At 48.0% G+C, this 19449-nt stretch overlaps 1 protein-coding gene and 1 long non-coding RNA gene across 3 annotated transcripts in view; one reads left to right on the top strand and one right to left on the bottom strand.

Annotated features, from left to right (window-relative positions):
• LOC114842547 (uncharacterized) overlaps nucleotides 1-19449 on the top strand; it is a 93203-nt gene that overhangs the window by 58469 nt on the left and 15285 nt on the right. The gene's annotated exons all lie outside the window — the stretch shown is intronic.
• Nucleotides 3983-11852, bottom strand: LOC114842544 (transcriptional repressor scratch 1-like). Of its 2 annotated transcripts, none has more exons than XM_029128156.3 (2): nucleotides 10952-11852; nucleotides 3983-7824 (listed from the first exon to the last, which is right to left on the bottom strand). In XM_029128156.3, the coding sequence occupies exons 1-2, from the start codon at nucleotides 11064-11066 to the stop codon at nucleotides 7097-7099; spliced, it is 843 nt and encodes a 280-aa protein (XP_028983989.1). In that variant the 5' UTR covers nucleotides 11067-11852; the 3' UTR covers nucleotides 3983-7096. The 2 variants fall into 2 exon arrangements, with proteins under 2 accessions (XP_028983989.1, XP_028983990.1); XM_029128157.3 differs by lacking the exon at nucleotides 10952-11852 and adding an exon at nucleotides 10249-10900.

The raw sequence follows: 19449 nt of genomic DNA, 5'->3' as shown, positions 1-19449 counted from the left end.
GCTGACCTTGTGTTTTTCTTGTCAAAACAATGAATCATCAGCTCTCGATGAGAAATAAATTCATAACACCTGTGGCCACATGAATATTCTTATTTGTGCATTAATGCTGTATTCTGTGAAAAAAGCAATTTAACAACTGTACTATACAACGTTACAAGCTACTTGTGTGTGACTGTCGTATGCAGTATCATAACTCGTCCAAACGAAGCCAGTCGTTTACACCTTTAACCAGCTGTCCAGACGTTTTATCTCCCAGAATATTATTGTTTTCCGACAAGTATCATTAGAGGAGTAAACGTGTGAGTCGCCCAGCAAAGTGTGTAACTGTAGCTGTCTGAGGGTGAAACGTGTTGCAGCTGCGAGAGTAAGAAAAACTCTGGAAGATGGAGGAACAAATAAAGGGATAAATAGTTCTCCATTCCCATCTTGTTATTGTACAGATCAATACCGGAGGACACGCATATTTGCACATTGCGTATTTAGAAAGCTTTACTGCACAAACGCACTCGGCGGATTTACAGCGCCGCCTGCACAAAATGATAAATTGCTAATTGAGCAGGCGGCGGCCGAGGAGCGGAGTTCCGCGTCGCCCCTCGCCGTTCCACACCTCCACCTACCAGAGCTGTGAAACGGCACTTGTCTTCAGCCTGTTGATATTTCTGATGACAGCAGCCATCTCTACAAATAGCCTCAAATGTGGCGAGAACATTCACAGCCCTGTGCCGCACGGCTCCGCTCTCAACGTCAAGCGCGGCTGGTGTGAGAGTCGGAGCAGCGAGCTGCTGTACGGTACCTGCACCCGAGCCGTCTAACGCCTGGCGAGGTTCAGATACGTGCACGTTATACCTACGAAATTAATTACTGTATTATAGAGAGTTGCATTTCATTGAAAAATTGCAAAATGTTAAAGCATTTTCTCCTCAGATGAGGGAGGAAGCGCTAAAGGAGGCAGTGTGACAGGGATTCAGTAATGGAACATGTGAGGCTACAGCAGACTACATTCAAAATGATACGGCGGCATGCTTGGATTGATACCGGCAAAAAACCCCAATCTGTTAATTATTGGAAGCGCTGCGTAAATTGATATGTGCCACCCCAGCACAGCGTGGCGCGATTTAGTTCATAAAGCACATAATGACGCCGGCTCTAACAGATGACATCACAGAACCCAGAGGAAGCCGGACTTATTGCTGCTCTGCCTCATATCGCAGAGGTTCGGCGGCGGGAGGGTTGACGTGAATGAGAGGAGACACCACGAGCGAGAGAGAGAGGGCGAGCGAGAGAGAGTGAGTGATGTGCTCATTAAACGTCTGCTTTCTCAACCTGCACAACATTTCCCACAGCTGATCACATGCAAATCTGAGGTCATCGTTATTAGCCGTGACTTCACTTGCTCTCAGATTATTAAACACTGTTGTCCTTTCTGCAGGGGACGCCCGGCTTAGTTAAAAACGAAGCGGCTACGCAGAAGAGTGGTGCCTTCATTAACTCGGGGGGGGGGGGGGGGGGGGGGGGGGGGGGTTCCGTGTGGTTATTTTTCTCATGAAAGTCCTCCGTGATGTTTGAGCCTCAGTTACATCTCACTTTAATTTCCCATGCATCCAAATGCGTCAGCGAACCTTCCAAGGCGGGATGCAGGTCTTTTAATGCATCACCAGCTCCCCTGCACCATCCGAAGCATTACTATTCAGTTTGCACGCAAATCTGAATCTTCTGCTGGTGGATTAGATCTACTGATAATCAATTCATGACCCCAGAGAAGCTAAACCCTCTCATTTCACTTATATATATCAACAGGTGCCAGCCAATAATCACCCAGAGCTTCAATAATGCAGAGCATGAAAGGAGAGACGACAGGTGAAGAGGCGGCGGCCACTGATCAAAATGAAAAGTCAGCATGAGGTTAAGTAAAGAGGTTAATGTTCCTCTTGTGAGCAGTTGAAGCATAACTGTTGAACTGGTCCCAACAATTAGACCCGTTCACTACTGGATAGTAACCTTTGCTGTTTTGATTTTATTTTGCACCCTCAGCAGTCTCGGGTTTCCTAATATGAGCTGATGCTGATCCCCCCCCCCACACACACACACACACACACACACACACACACACACACACACACACACACACACACACAGTGTTAATTTGACTTGCCAGGGAGGAAATAGTGTGATTCGCCTGAGTAGGTCCCTGGACATGAATCTAAAGACAGTAGGGAGCATGCGGAGCAATCAAGTGATAAAGCTTATTATCTGAGAGGAGCTATATTCTAAGACTTATTATCTACCAGGAGTTAAATGACTTTCAGGTCCTCAAAGGCCCGATGGCCTGGTTTGACTTGGCAGGAGAGAGAAGGAAGAGGCGGCTGGAGGAAAAAGGGGGTGGAGGACGGCGCGCGGGGAGAGAGAGAGGAGAAGAGGAGCGGGAGGAAGATTCAGATGGAGATAGAAGGAGGAAGACAGGAGCGGGAGCAGGGGACGAAAGCAGGGCGAGCAGCAAACGTGGAGAAAAAGGCTGAAGGATGAGCGAAAACAAACACGCGCTTGACACCAGCAGGGAGGAGACGGTGATTCACGGCTGTGGGCAGTCACTTTTCTGTCTTTTTGCAACTGCGGTGAAACCAATTTTCTGGTTGGGCCTGAGAGATGTACTGTACTTCATAAAGCTGCAGACGGCTGCATTGTGTCTTTGTTGAGGCACTTCAGATTGTTTACTACTATAGATGCTGTAGATGCTTTATTGCCTTGGCATCACAACAATAGACCTGGACTGTTTGCGCTTGCTGGGAACTAACAACTGCTTTCTAATGCACGAAACATGACTTTGGCCTGATAAAATGCACAAAATGAGACAGAAGAAGAAGAAAAGGCCCGTTAGAGGCAGTAAAGCTTGTAACGCCTTCACGGGAACTTAATCAGGTCACTTTTAATTCACAGTCAGCGCAGGATAAATGTCTGCGGTGTCACAGGGAGCCCACTCCAGCGCCGCCCCACGGAGCGGCCGTGGCCCAACGCCGTGGACGCCACCAGGCTGCGGCTTGTTGTCATTTAAGGGAAGAAATGTGAATCATAAAATATTAAAAAGCCTTGGATTTGGGCTCGGCTCTCTGGTGTTTTCCAGTTTTCGTCTTTTTGTAGATGCAGTCCTACGTTACTTGTCTGCAGCTTCTAACTCTTGGACAGAGAAGAAAAAAACTTGCATATTTCTAGAGATCAAAAAGTAATTTTTGCTTCAACAGCTGAGCTGCAGTGATAACGAGCAAACCTTCCATTTATTTCTGTGTTCCCCAGATTTTGGGCCTGTTCCAATATATTTAGTGTTTAGTACCTAATTTGTACTGTACTGAGAGACGTATGTTAGTCATCATTAGACGGTGGTGGCGGGTTTCTTACAGATACATTGAACATTTCATACTCTAAATTAAAGAACATCGAGTGTCCTTGTGTTGTTATGGTGTTGTACCAGTTAAATCACATCTGCTTTAAATTCATAAATCCCCAAAATAGTTCTTCCTGTTTGAACCTCCCTGATTATGACTATACTTAAGATTTTAAACTAACTTTTCAGGGGCATTAAGGCACTTAAACACTGCAAAATATCCAAATCTGGAATTAATCAAGTGTTATATTTAGCCATTCAGGTTGCCCATTACTGAGAGATCGCTTCCAGCCTGCTGAGTGCTAATGAGCACGCTGTGCACCAGTGTTAACCTGGGTCCCTCCTCAAACATACGATATTGACAAAGCTAACACAAAGTCTGAGCTGTTGAGCCCAATTTAGTGTGATTCTATGTAAATGAACCCTTTTAACTTAAATATAAACTCACTTTATTAGCATGGATTGTGTTAAAAGGCACTTAAACAGAGAAATGAGATGGACAAAGGGCTTTGGGAGGTGTCACATACATTATTCAGCTTGACAGCCACGAAAGTCTGTGTGTGTTTATCATGAGAGGAAACAAGACGCGAAACTACGACAAATTGCCTCGGTTGATTAAGATTATTCTTTATTATTAAGTGCCACAAAATGCTTTGTGTTCATTGTGCTTACATTGTCTGAATACTGGCTCAAAAAAACCCAGGAGGCCGTTTCTCTGCACCAGAGATCCAAGCCTCCCGAGATAAGGTGTGTCAGATATACAGCAGTAAAAACGTCTCAACCCAAAGGATTCTCTACAAACCCTTTTGCAATAAATGATTACTTAGGTTATCATCCTTCTTTAACTTGGAAATACAAAAAAAGAAGATAGGTCAATCTAGTACAAGGTTTTTAATTCTTCTCTACCTGAATTCTAGTTAGTTTCATTGTGCTACTTTCTTAAAGGTGGAGATGACTAAAATGGAAGTGCTTGGAGAGAACAGACCGACTGGAGCTCGCCCAGAGACAGACGCGCAAGTGCAACAACAACGCTGGCCAAATACTGAACGGCAGCCGAGCAGCTGCAGCCGCCGCCGCCGCCACGAGACTCCGAGCTCGTGTGGCGACGCTGTTCGCGCCGCGCCGCGAATCCACTGTTTTCTAATTCAGGGGAGCGGATTTGACTTAGTGAGTGAAATAAAAGCATTTACATCTCTAGCAGATACTGTACGAAGGCAGCCTGTCCAGCTGTGTGCGTGAAGTAGTCGAGGTTTGGTCGTTTTGCTTATAAACCATCGAGTTCACACATCAGGGGGAGAAATGAGACCTGCAATTTGTTGACTCACGACTGATTAATGCAGTCGCACCAAAATCTGCTTCACGGCTAAAACGCCCTCCAAAAAGCTTCTTCCCAACCTCAGAGGAAGTTACCGCTGTATCTCAATATGCCACAAACACAAAATGTATCACGGAGAACGTCTGGTAATGAGTGGTTTTATCGGGGCAGACTCCGCTTTTGTCCGTCCAGCTCCAAATGATGCTGGACATCACACCAACACTGAACAAACACTGCAACAGATTCAGATCTGAATTTCAAAGTCTCCAGTTGTCAGTTGTTAGAATCTTGGCCATGGGTTGTGTCACTACCAACAGCTCATCAGCAGGCACTGTATTTTGCACTTGTGCAAATGAATGCGTCTAAGTGAAGGTACTCATTATGGCAATATACATAAACAAGCACTTTATTATCGTTTTCTTGTTATTGTGTCGCCGGTCTGTTTCCTGGGAAGCTCCGTGAATCTGCACAAAAGGTTTCTGAGCTGCAGAGAACTGGGTTCAGCGGCGCCGGTTGGGGCCCGCGTGGACCGAATGTTCACGCGCTCACCGGGTGTGGGCTAATTAGAGTAGCGTTAGCCTGTCTGTAGGTACGTTGGCCGTGGGGCGGGGAGGAATGTGGCCTGCTGCAGAATAGTCAGGACTCAGACTCGTGTCTCTACAGCATGGGAGTGTAACGGTTAAGCTGCAGTCATCAAGCCGTGGAGCTAAAGTGCATGCTTCCTCTGTGGTTTCACAATGCACGCTCTATGGGCTGGAAGTGCAGCAGAGGGGGAGCTGAATAATGCATTGCATTTAAAGTTGACCTTGGTCCAACTTCAACAATGTACCCAACTTTTACACGGACTTTTTCAGCAAGCGTAACACCGTGGATGCTGCTCATCCTTTGGGTTAGTGCACATCTCCAACCTGATGGCTTTGTTAACGTCATTTATGTTTGTAGTGTTTAGGTTGGAGCCAGAGAATGACGAGATACGGAGCCGTCATCTAAAGGCCTGCTGTTATGTGGCTGCATGGCACGTCAGTCAGAGAAAGTCGGAGAAAGAGCGAACTGGTGAATCACCCATGATCCGTTGTGAGTAAAATGACGGGAGGCCTGTTTAAAGGCGAGGCCTCCCTCGGTTGTGGTTAGCAGGCTTGTTTCATGCTGGAGTCTTCCTGTGCACGTCTGTCAGGGTTATAGTTATCCTACAATAGGCCTCACACCCAGCAGGCAGCCGGTCCCAGCCTCGCTAGCCTACGTCCTACGTTTGTTCTACTCACTAAGAGGCAGGCAGTGCATAACAGGAGAGGAAAGACAGGACTTTTCTTTTTGTTACTCTAACACTACATTGGCATGTTCCCTGATGTCTGTAATATTAGCATTTTTTCTGTTTATGACTATAGGTGAAGTAAAACATACCTGATTTTAAACTGCTATACAGTAGTAGGTAATACTTCATAACTTCATCATAAAATACCATGCATTAGGTGATTATTGCTTTTTAAAGAGTCCTACGGAGGCTCCAAGAGAAAAATATTGCCCTCAGGTTCTATCTATAGGATTTTGGCAAAAAATCATAAGCTTTTATGATGTTGGCATAGATTTCATTATTTTTTGCATGCAAGAACGCTAATAAGAAAAAGTAAACATAATCGGAAAGAAACATACGTAAAAAGTGACATATGCTTTGGCCTGTAGTGATAGAAAGAAGTTGGCAAATATTCTAAATACATATACAGAACTTAAAGTGCAACAAATAAACAATGATATCACTCCGTTGTCGTCAATCAATCACAGACTTACAACAAATAAATAAAATGGTCAAATAAATACATAATTTAATAAATAAATAGTATTTTACCTCAGCAGTGGAGAGAATATGGTCACTTGGTGCAGCAGAACATTATTATCATTATTATTACTATTATTGTTACTATTATTCTCCCCAAAAAACAAACTCAGAAGGAAAAAATTCTTTCTTTCACTGTGTTTCAGTGCAGGGAGGAACCCAGTAGCTATTGGCTTACACTTGTCTCTGTCGTCATCCTCGTCAACATCACTGTCCCAGAATATGTGGAGTCGTAGTGTGTTCAGATGCCAGGAGGAAACCACGGCACTTTCATTGTCTCTCTCCAGAGCCGACAGAAGAGGAGGTGAGCAGTCTGTAGGAAGTGCATGCGTCAATCAGTTAAATCCTTAAGTGGGCAAATCTCAAGGAGAAAAATTGTGCTATCTTCATCATCGTCATCATCATGAACAGGCTCCAAGGGAAAGCGAGGAGTCGGGTGAGGGGAAGGGGGGCGTCGGAGGGAGGGGACAAGAAGCAAGGTCGTATTCCGACCAAAAATAGATTAGTTTTTGTCTGCACTTCAGTCTGGAAGGATAATGATGGTTTGTGTCTGTTGCCTTATCTACGCGGGGGGTCATGCATCTAGCGGGCCGAGGGGAGAGAAGGGCCCTTTGAAGCAGGCCGACTCGTAGTGCTTGTTCAGGTAGCTCTTGAGCGCGAAGGTCTTGTTGCAGCGTTTGCACTTGAAGTGCTTGAAGGCCGAGTGCGTCTGCATGTGCGCGCGCAGGTTGGAGCGGTCGGCGAAGGCCTTGCCGCAGTGGGCGCAGCCGAACGGCTTCTCGCCCGTGTGCGAGCGCATGTGGCCCTGCAGCAGCCACGGGCGGCTGAAGGCCTTGCCGCACACGTCGCACTTGTGCTTGAGGTCGTGCGTGAGCAGGTGCATGGCCATGGCGGGCATGGACACGTACACCTTGCCGCACGTGGGGCACTTCTTTGCCAGCTTGCTGTCCAGCGAGCGGTGCGTCTGCTTGTGCCGGCTCAGGTTGGAAGACGTGGCGTAGGTCTTGCCGCACTCGCTGCACGTGTGCCGCTGGATGCTGCGCGGGCTGCCCAGCGCTTTCCTCCGCGAGCGGCCGTCGGTGATGAAGAAGGCGTCGACCGCGTAGCCCTCGCTCACCGCGGCGTCGCCGTTGATGTAGCCGTCGGTGAGCTCCGAGCTGGGGCTGTCGGGCGACTCCGAGTCGGGGGCGCCGTAGTCGCTGTGGATGCCGTCGTACAGCGGGTCGGGGGAGGGCACCTTGAGCCCACTGTCGCTCTCCCCATCGTACACGACGGGGCTGATGTAGTCGCTGATGTAGGCAGCTGGAAAAGAGAAGGATAATAAGCTTATTGAAACAGGTGATGTGAAATGATTCTAACAGGACCAAGTACGGTGGCAGAGCACGAATCTTCAGATGGACGAGAGGGAATAAAAGTTTCATTTAGACTGAAATAAAATAAATAAATAAATAAGCCCATCTATTCAAGAGACAGATTAAGTGTTCTAGCCAACACAGCCTTAGAAAGTGGAGTTAAATAAATTAATAATTAGTGACACTGGTCCAAAACACTAGTTGTTGGTGAACAGAGAGTTGATTCCTCCAACATGAACCAGTTTAATAGAAGGTTTAAACTGAAGGATTCTGTGGAGTATGATCTAGGTCAACATATTTTTATGAAGTCAAATGACGTTAACAAAGCCATCTCTCTCTCTCTCTCTCTCTCTCTCTCTCTCTCTCTCTCTCTCTCTCTCTCCCTCTCTCTCTCTCTCTCCCTCTCCCTCTCTCTCTCTCTCTCTCTCTCTCTCTCTCTCTCTCTCTCTCTCTCTCCCTCTCTCTCTCTCTCTCTCTCTCTCTCTGAATGGAATGTGCCTACAGTATCAGGTAAGAGCACACGCTGTCCGGCCATAATTAACACTGCAGCAGGCCCTCACACTGCAAAACACTGCCACCAGCAGTAAGACTGCAACCGCGTCTCACCCACAGTACATAAACGACTGAATTGCCAGATTGTACCGAGCATTTGTCTCGTCCCCGCACACCTGTGGCCAGTAAAGAAGCCTGCAGCATCCAGCGATAATTCAGCAGTGTAATTCCTCCCAGCCCTCAAAGGTTGCAGTAAAAACACCTCCTCTGTGAAAGATAAATGTGCACAGCCTGACCCTGAACTCCGGAAAGCTGATTTAGCGTGTGAAAATGAGCATCAGCACCACGGACAGATCCAGTGCAGTGCAGGTCGACACAGTGACAGCAGAGCTGCTGCTGCAGCCTCAGGTTTTTCACGGCTCAGGGAGTTTTGGGACCTGCACGACAAGTCTTTAGGGCAGAAAACAGCGACTCAGACTCATTCAACATGTAGAGCAGTCAGAGCCATACATGTACTGTACAGTCAACAGGTTGCACTCCTATTCTGTAACTAATTCATTAGAGAAAACATGCTCTCTCTTTAATGTGGTTCTGTGTTTGTCATCTTTTAGAGGCATCACCAATATGTGAATATTTCTACCAGGGAACAGCGCAGCAACATGATTTTATCATACTGTATATTTGTGGTGTTACTTCAAGACGATTCACTTCCTCTGATCTTCAGGACCTGCCACCTTGAAATGTTAAAGATGGCAGCTTGTTATCAACCGCATGGGGCCGTTTTTCGAATTTGTCTGTATTTTGTCTGTACAACTTTTCAAGAGAGCTGTTGCCTTGGTAAAAAATATATTTTTAGGGAAACTGTGTCAATCTTTTTAAATAATGATTTGATCAAGATGCAGAAGCAACAAGAAACGTGTGAGACGACAATATGATACTGTAGTGTACTTTAAAGTACTTCATATGGAAGCAGAAGTACTCTAGAACAAGAAACTGGTATGATACCAGTTATTGTAAACGCTGGTTCTGTCAAGAACTTTTCAGCTCGGTGCCATAAATTGTTAGGGATGGAGACGAAAGTCGCTGCTGCTTCTCTCCTTCTTGTCCAGGTGGGACCGAGCACTGAAGCGCAACCGAGTCAGTGACACGGAGAGAGAAGCAACAGCGGTTCGTTTCAACCGGCAACGATGAACAGTGTGACGCACCGTGTTGCAGGTTGCGAGAAGTTCACAGCTTTAGAGGAGCGGGGGGCAACAGAAAACGGTGAATCACACGGGTGAGAAGCGCCTCATAGCACCGACACGATGCATCTAATATTAGTATCAGCTAATACGCTGAGCCGGTCCAAACCAAACCACTGTTCCTGAGATCCAGCGTCTGTGCATTCAACAGTTCGTCCCTCAAATCTCTCACGTGCACCCCTGATGCTCGCGCGTTATTTTGGAAGCGCAGCCATTCGGGCTGAACCGGGAGCTCGTCTGGGCGAGACGTTATCACGCGGAAATCTGCCAACACCGCAAAATCGGGACGGCGCGTGGACACGGAGCGCGACAAAAAAGGGGCATTCTTCAAAAAAATTAGAAAATACTTTGGATAATGTGCAGGAGAGCTGCGTATAAATGGCAACTTGGCCAACGGCGTTTGCACAGTGGAATATTCCAGCAGGAGGTAAAACTGTTGCAGAAAGTCTCCGGTTATTGTGAGAGACAGCAGCGTCTTCACGACATTATTACTGTGGCATCACGCTGAGCTCGTTGAAGCGTGTCCACATCAATGAGCATCCAGAACATCTAGACTGACTGTCTTCTCTGATTCCATCAGATCCGGTGAAAGGGCAGCAGATATTAATAACCAGCCCGGTCTTTATCTCTTTTAACCTTACTTAGCCTGCGTGGGGGGAGAGTCCGCGCTGACCGTGAGCCAGAATCAATGAAACACGGGACGAGCTGCATTTAGCTGATTTCTCAGGTGACCTTTCCGCTTTCCGGTGGCAGCTCCACTCCCACTGCCGAGCGAGCGCTGCGAATCCAGCCTGGCGCGCGCTAAACGCTCCCACGGAGCAAAGTCTCGCTGCGGGTTAGCGTGCGTGGCAGCGCTCACCGGTCGATCCCGGCGGTCCTCGAGCGCGTCGTCGCGCTCGTGCGACCCCCGCAGGCGCTCGTCTGCGCCACTATTCCTTCGGAGTCCCATATAGAACCGCTTGTGTCGCAAGTGCTGCGGCGCTTCGAGACGCCACTGCGCACGAGCAATTGGCCAACTGCGCGATAACTCCACTGTTGCTCTGTAGTCGGTGATTATAGGCTTATTACCCGCAGCATCCCACAGGTAGTCAACCATCCTGTTGCAGACGCCGGAAAGGCGACAAATAGACCAGACTCAGCATGAGCACGCGATGCAAAGGGGGATAAAGCACTAAATGCAGCTTCCGAGCAGCAGAGCAGACTAAGTTTATTAGAAACGGTGAGTCTCGTCGCGGAGGCACTAACACAGGCTTCTCCTGACTGTCGGTCCTCCTCCTCCTACTCTCTGACACCGACTTGTTCCTGAGACACCTGTTAATGCCGCGTGCAGGCAGCCTGACCTACCTTTGTCATGGAGCCGCAGGCTGAGGTCCGTCCTGTGCCGGTAGGCGTTCTCCAAATCCGCCCCGGTGGAGAAATCATCCAGTTTCACCTTTTTCACCAGGAAGGATCTTGGCATGGTGGTGCGACACCGACACGCGCTCTCACAAACGCAGCGACCGACACGAGCTCACAAACACAGCCGATCGCCGACGGCCTGGCCAGCGTGGTGATTCGCCCGTAGCACGCCAACGAGACGGGCGAACCGGAGCAAGCTTGTCTGCAGGTTTGCTTTTTTTTTGGTGGGGGAAAGAAAGCACGAGCCGTGGGTGAGTCCGGTGGGTACTTTCCCTTCAAACGCCGCTCGTGGATCGGTACGTCTCTAGTCCTTGTTCGTAGAAAGATGAGAAATGCAACTTCAGCACCGGACAGCTCCCTCCCGAAGGGGGGTGCCTCGCGCTCTCCGTGCGCACGAGCGGGCGACAGACCGGGAGCTCGCGAGCCGTCAAAATAAACAAATAAATAAATAAACAAAACAACCGGTGATGGAAGAATGTTGGGCCTCTTTCAAAGAGAGGAAGAGGAGGCGGAGGAGGAAGAGGAGGGGAGGAAATTAAGAAGGGAAAATATGGAAGGAGGATTTGGGGAGCTTTTCAAAATATAATGTCGGGCACCTTGTCCTCCCCTTCTTTGTCGCAGGAATAGTCCGTGGTTCCTGTTGACAGCGACTTCTCAGCTCGGTGCGAAAATCACATTTAAACTCGCGGTGTCCGAAAGGATCAACAGCATCCTCTCTCTCGCTCGCTCGCGCTCTCTCTCTCTCTCTCTCTCTCCCTCTGTCTCTCGCTCTCTCTCGTCCCCTCGGCCTCTCTCTCTCTGCAGCTTCCGCGAGGTGTTCCCGTGAGTGTGCCGTCTCGCGATCAGCTGTTGGCATTTATACAGCGCAAAGAGAGGGGGGGGGGGGGGGGGGGGGGGGGGGGGGGGGGAGGATGGAGGGATGGATAAGGCATGGATAGACACACGGGTGGAGAGAGTGCTTAATTTAATCCATCCCACATCCCCAGGGAGCGGCGACTGGCCCGGATGATTTATTGAAGCTGTTATCACCCCCTCTTTCTTTTTCTTTTTGTGTCTTTCATTCTCTTTCTCCCTCTTTCCTCCCTTTCACTTCATTTTTTGAGCGTGTGTGTGTGTGTGTGTGTGTGTGTGTGTGTGTGTGTGTGTGTGTGTAGCAAGGCGCCATGTTTTGGGGAGATAAGAATGGGAATTATTGTTGTATTTTTTAAGCACTCATCGATTTGATTCAGCTATCGCAGCATGTAACATGAATTTTAAATATTGTCCCATTGTGCTTGATTTGAGCTACTACACACTTTATTGTTGCTCCTGCCTCTTCTCAGCCTGTCACCTGCTAAGCATATTCCATCTTTACGTTTTCCGCGATGAAATGGGTTTTATGGGGGAATATTAACCAGCATGCTGAGAGCCTCCTAATTATCATTAATGTGACCCCGAAGGCAAATGGGTGTAGACCAAATGGAGTGTTTTACACTGACTGTGGAATTAATACGGCAGTAGAGTTGTGTGTGCTCCAGGGTCACTCTGGGTTCACTGACAGGTTTAACTGCAAGATTGGGAATTGTCTCAGCCCTGAGTCCAGATTGTGTAACAAAAAAGACGTTCTGAGAGATACATGAATCGTGTCCATGTTGACTTTTTTTGTCCGGCCCGGTTTTCTTAGCAGTTTGTCCTTCTCAGTCACTGGCAGGTTTAAGTTCACATTCTGAGAGACCGCTTGTTAGGGAAACCTTTACATTCTAATACTTGTTTCTCTATGATTTCAATTCATGGCTGTGTTTTAAATGAGACGGGTGCAGCGTAGAAGTCGCTGACTCAGCGTTGTGGGCTGCTAAGAAGTTGCAGAACATTTGTTGAAGGTTAGCAGGAGCCCAGTGGATGAGTCACAACCATAAAGAAAGCACTAAAGATCAAGTACTGTCCATAATGGGAGTTTGTCTTCACAGATATGACGTTGTTGGGAATACATGGATGCGTGACTGGTTTGTTTTAAATTTTTAGGTAGGTTCACGTCTATTCATTCAGATGTACAGAGTTTGGGTGTATAGACCACAACATTAGAGCGACTGACAAGCAACGTGAATAACACTGATGGTCTCCTGACAGAAGCTGTCAGGGCCCGGGGTATTTTAGGCAATGAGTGACGAGTCCCGTTTTGTAGTTGATGCCTTGGAAGCAGGAAAAACGGACGCGCGTGAGGAGAAGACAGGAGACCAGTGACTTTGACAAGGGCAAAATTGTGAGCGCGCCCTCCAAATGGCAGGTGTTGTGCGGTGTTCAAGGTGGGCCGGCGTCTGGAGCCACCGGGAATGATGCGCTGGAGGGCGTCCAGTGAACCGGCGCCGTGTCCCGGGCCCTGGGATTATTAATGCACGCTGGGACCCAAGGCTGACGCTCGCGGTTCCAAGACGCCGCTGCAGCGCAGTTTACAGTGAATCCATGATCCACAGGTGTTAAAACCCACTGCACCACAAATGTCTGTAGATTTACAAGTAGAAGTTCATGTTTCCTTCTAACATAAAAGAAACAACCGTATGTTTGTGTTTACCAATGACAATAAAAGCCCCAGATGAAACCGTATTTAAAACAGGTCTGTGCTCCATAGCTGCCACGTGTTTCAGTCTTTAGCCTCAGTGGCTAAATGAACCTACTCATAACGTGTCAGTGAAAGCGATGGAGGAGGACAGTGGGGAAGTTAAAGAGACAGCGCGAGGGTGAGGGAAGCACAGCTGACAGTGATGATGAGGAAGGGGATAATGATGAAGACCGAAGTAACGGAGGCATCTGTGTGGCCTGAGTGTGATGCGTGGGTGTGTGCGGCAGGAGTCACGTGGGCGCTAATAAGTGCAGCGGCGGTCAAGGTTTAGTATGACTCACGCTGCATGTCTCCACTCTGTGATCTACTATTGATTACAGGCCACATTACTTGTACTGTATGTATGTCAGCGAATGTAATGATGAATCATTTGTGTGTGTGTGTGTGTGTGTGTGTGTGTGTGTGTGTGTGTGTGTGTGTGTGTGTGTGTGTGTGTGTGTGTGTGTGTGTGTGTGTGTGTGTGTGTGTGTGTGTGTGTGGTACCAGCCCATCTGTTGTCCTTAATCAGTGGGAGAGCAGATGAGTTCCGTCACCTGGAGACTGGCTCAGGGAGGTCCAATTAAACACACACACGCACGCACACACACACACACACACACACACACACACACACACACACACACACACACACACACACACACACGCTCTCACACTACTGGCTTAACACGTACACGCAGCACACAATTACCACTAGAAGCAGCCAGTGCACTGAAATAACCACCATTAATGACATATTTCAGTTATTAGGGGCCATGTGGGTGCACACAACCAACCACACACACACACACACACACACACACACACACTCACACACGTCTATTATCGTATTACCCACTCGCAGAATTTAACAAATAACTTGTCTGCGCTGACAATAAATGTTTTCTCGTCACTGGCATCTGGCATTTTCAGAATTAGATCCCACCAGCTGAAACCAAGCGCCGGAGTGACAGCGACTCACTCGCTGTGTCTGTGTCAGATTGGGGATGCGAGAGTGGTTTCTAAAGATGGGAGAGCACTTCGCCGCGCTGCACGGGAGTGTGAACCGCAGCACAAAGCGGAGAGCTCTGGGTGTTCATCCTCGCACTTCACTAACAGCGCCGCACTTTATTTCTGGGACAAACAGGAGACTTTTAATTTGACACTAGGCCTCGTGAGCGAACAGGAAGAAACAAACAGCAGATCTTCCACTTCATCAGGATGAAAGAATGAACAAAGGAAAGGGGAACGGTCCGGCGGGTCCGGGCCGAGGGTGGGCAGCCATCTGCCGGCGCCGGCCTGCCGCTCAGAGGCGGAGGGCGTCGTGCGCTGAGTGTCCGACGCTGCTCTGAGGTTGGCTGTGATGAATGTGCTGTTGGCTTTAATTGATGCGGTGCCACGTCGAAGGCCGACACAAGAAACGTAGAGACGCTGCCCAGCTGCTGTGTGTGTGTGTGTGTGTGTGTGTGTGTGTGTGTGTGTGTGTGTGTGTGTGTGTGTGTGTGTGTGTGTGCGTGCGTGCGTGCGTGCGTGTTTGTGTGTGTGTGCGTGCGTGCGTGCGTGTTTGTGTGTGTGTGTGCGTGTGTGTGTGTTACACACTTATTACACACTGACCATCACGCATACGGTCGTGCCAGCGTTTCCCTCCTCGCGCAGCTCGGGGTCCGGCGCGTCGGCCTCCTCTTCCAGAGCTGAGCCTCCGTTCTGTCGCAGTAACGCTGAATATTGCTGAGCAGCTCTTCTCATCGCGCACGCAGAAGTGCTGGGCTAGGGGAGAAACGTGGCCTGTTTCTGGGCCCCCTTTTTTTTTTTTTTTTTTTTTTTTGATGACTCGCCGCGCCGCTGTAACAGAATGATGCAGCGCGCGCTCGCTCGCCCAGGATAGAGTGTCCCGAAACGGAGCGAAGCAGAAAGTACAGGCTGCAGCTGCCTCCGAGCGGGAGAGCGCGGAAAACTGCACGTGTAACAAGTTCTTATCTGAGCTGCAGGTTGAACTGCACCTGCAGCTGTTGGAGGAATCGTCCGACGTCACACCGGCTTGTTCAATAATGAAGATGACAGAATCAACAGCAAAAAGTTTATGATCAGTCTCAATCTCACTTCTAAAAATGTCTGTTAACCCCCAATTAACCCCCTATTCTGCAGAGCCGAGGCCGATTAATGCCTTTGACATTTATTTCTGTTGTAGTATTCTGTTGTTGTATTTTCTGTAACAGCCCTCCTACGGCGCAAACGGCCTCCTCTCTGTGCGCTTCCCTAAACTCTGTCTGACCCACAGCGCTGCTGCTGGAGATATTTCTCTTCCTCTCTCTATCTTGGGGTAATTGTGTGAATCAGGAGAGATTGCATTTACCCAGACAGCTGAGTGGCGAGCTGGCAGGGTAATAAATGGCCTGATAAGCGGCGCGACGCTGATCCCTCACTACACGGAAATAAGAACAAAAAAAAATCATTACCTGCCCCGATCCTGAGACGTCACAAGCCATAAACAGAGACATATTTCGGAGACGCGGGGAAGGGGAAGGGGTGAGGCGCGGAGGGGGGAATGACGGGAGGGGTGAGAGGCAGAGCGATGGGTTCAGACAAAGACTTATGGAAATGTTTCCGCTAACATTTTTACCTCTTCCACAAATTGAGCTATTTCTCCTGTGATACTGGAGGAAGCTGAAACACTACCGGGGAGTTAGTGAGGCGTCGCCTCCGCATCCTCAACCGTCAGCGCTTCAACCGCGAGGTAACGGAACAAACGAGAAGCATTTGAGACAATCAATTTCACCAGACGTAACAAAACGGCGTCAAAGCATTTTAAATGAACTTGAGTTTTGTTGTTCTTTTTGACCACTCTGACTGTGAGCGCCTCTCAAATAGCGAGATGAAGCATGTCGAGCATGTAATTAAACATTCTGAAGCAAATTCCCGCAGTAAACACGGAGTGTGAGCGGAGCGGTCACGTGCGAGCGTTGGCTTTGAAACTGACATTACTTATTTAGCTCGCATTGATGTAAAGTACAAAGGCGCCGCTGCCTCATCAGGTTGATGTTGTTGGGCTTTGTTTGTTCCAGCGTCGCTTTGCACGCGTGAGCTTGTGTGCAGCAGGAATGAAATGAAGAGCTGCTTCATCTACGCTGTACATACGTCTGTATCTATTGAGCTCAGGGGCGTCCATCTGCCTCCACCGGTCGGAGGAGGAGGAATGAGACGTTACATTATTCCTTATTTGGGAAACATCACTGATCTGCCACAGAAACAGAACAGTCTTTAACTTTGTTTGAACTTGTTTCTCATTTTGAAAAGATGAAATGAAGCCACCGAGAAGTCGTTAGTGAAGTCCTCGTCCCCTCGCTGCTCCACTTCATCTAAGTGTTTCCAGTGCTATCAGAGGTTTCTTTTCTTTATTCCATCCACTTCTATTACTTCCTAGATTTCTTTCGGCTCACACAGTCGATCTGTCTCCCAGTCTCAGCCGACACTCACATGCTCACATGACTGCACATGCACATAACACACACACACACACACACGCACGCGCACACACACACACACACACACACACACACACACACACACACACACACACACACACACACACACACACAGGATGTACTGTATGTCTCCCTGAGGCTGTGCTCAGACATTAGCCTGACGCCTGATGTTCCATCAGCAGGACACGCATTATTATTCCAACACACTACTGTTCAAATGTTGTAATGTTGTGTCAATACGGCTAAGTCAACTTTATCGGCCCCCAGAGGCCAAGCAGTTTACACACACCCTTCTGTTATGAGCAAATCAAATGAACTTTAAATGAACCCATTTCACGGTCATATTTTTATTCTCTTCTGATTTGTTTTTAAGAGTTTGGCCCATTTGCTCCATGACACCGTACGGACAGAACGCGTCGTGCATGAGGCATGATGTCGCTCCACTTGTTGACACTGTGGTTGAGCACAACCACACGTCTGCGACGACAGGAGCGAGAAGCTGTGTTCCCATACAAACAAGGTGGGAAGTGAGTGTTGCGTGCGGACGCTCAGGACGCACGAGGGGAGACCCGTCTCCAGGGTCTCCCCTCGTGCGTCTGTAGCGCGTTACGTGGTGCATTTTGTGACCTTTGATGAATCACAAGGATGCAGCAGCTCCACGGAGCCCAAGGAACATCTCCGCTGGAAGTAAATTATGTTTGTGTACGTGTGGTCTCTCTGTAGACAATTCACACAAGAACTACCGTAGAGATGATGATTTCCTGTCCTGTGCTTTAAATGTCGCTGCCCAGTAGCATCATATCAGCCACTCTCTTCTTCAGCTTCCTTTCCCTCAAAGGAGGCACGAGAGCCTGTTTTTCCATCCGTCCTCGTCTTTACGTAACGCTTGTTCACGCTGACAAATGTTGTTCACAGTTTCCCTGGAACGTATTAAAAAGGAAGGATAAGCTTTATTCCAAACAGTGGGGATCGTAATTGGATCATATTGCAAAATCTGTACCTCTTGATATAAATTGTGTTAATCACATTTTATTGCTGCCTACACACAAAACAGCCCAGTGGTGTCTAGATTAGTTTTTGGGTTTCAAGCATTAACTCAACGGTAGTTGCTAATGGCGTGTGCACAATGAATCTGCTGTATGGGCGAGAAACGCTTTACGTAGTGAAGCTCTGAAGTGATTTACTGGAGACGTGTTAAGCGTTAGCGGGTCATAATGTGACAGATGATCCCACTTAGAAGACGTTCTGAATGAGATGGACTGATTTCCAGGCCCACGTCCTGGTCAGACGGGAGAGTTCTCCTCTGAATTGTTTAATTGCATCAAATCTGTCTCTTTAAAACCTTCGCTGTAAGTCAACCGCTACTTCCCTTTCTCTTGTTTAATGCGAGTCTGTGTTCTATTTTAAAACAGTGCTAATTATAAAATGACCATATGATCATCCATATGGCTCATTCTAATTGCTTCTCCCCTCGTCTGTCATTACGCACTGATAACGAGCTTTTCTCTGTGTTTATACCTGGTCTCTTTTAGTTCACTGCCTCTGTTTCTGTTTAAACCTCTCAGTTAATGGAAGAATCTGAGAAGCAAATAAAAATATCACCTGGACGTGTTCCATCAGCCTCTCCCCATCTCAGTCCTCATCTATTTCCCACTTCTTTTTTTATTACCTTTCTTTTCATGCTCGTTTGTTTGTTTACTTCTTTCTCTCTTTCTGATCCTTCTCTGTGAAGATGCGGCAGGTTGGCTGCCAAGACATCCGTGTCGTCCATAACATCATCAAGAATGCCAGAAACCTGCCGAGATCAAATGAAGTGTGTGTTTTTTTCCCGTTACCACGAGCGCGAGGGCTAACGATGCCGTGCTGCTCCATATTTACATGTTTCCACTGTCTGCCCATCATCACAAGAGTTGAGCTGGGGCCTTGAAGTGATTATTTAGCACACAGACCCGAGCCAGGGAGAAAGAACTAGTTTCAACAAAAGTTTACGTCACGTGTCCATCGTCTGTCCTGATCACGAGCAGTAAGTGTGAATCGGCCCTGAGATCAACATGTGGCGCTCAGCTGCATTTCATGTACATCGTCCTCCGCTCAGTGTTAATGCCTAGAAGCTAAACCTCTTGCATGTTCAGTTATTCTGTATGAATATCATCTGCTTCCAGACGCCACTTTAAATGCAGCTGCACACGGCGATGGATTCCACTCAGGGTGGGCAGTTGGTTTGTAATAAAATAATAGTGTTAAAATAACAGCTTGGCCATAAAACCTCTGTATCTACCTGTTTATTTATTTATCTGTGGCCTCAGGCAGCAGCAAACCGGTTCCCTGTCAACAGCAACCAGTGGAAAAGCTCTTCACTCAGTGTGTGTGTGTGTGTGTGTGTGTGTGTG

Source organism: Betta splendens, chromosome 16 (assembly GCF_900634795.4).
Source record: "Betta splendens chromosome 16, fBetSpl5.4, whole genome shotgun sequence".
Classification (NCBI taxonomy): Eukaryota; Metazoa; Chordata; class Actinopteri; order Anabantiformes; family Osphronemidae; genus Betta; species Betta splendens.
This window is presented reverse-complemented; position numbering and strand designations above follow the sequence as displayed.

What these genes read in the sequence shown, in the direction of transcription:
- LOC114842544 (XM_029128156.3), bottom strand. Translation starts at nt 11,066, where the DNA reads ATGCCAAGATCCTTCCTGGTGAAAAAGGTGAAACTGGATGATTTCTCC. An exon ending in CCTGCGGCTCCATGACAAAG is followed by an intron (nt 7,825 to 10,951) that starts GTAGGTCAGGCT and finishes TCTCTTTTCCAG; the next exon opens with CTGCCTACATCAGCGACTAC.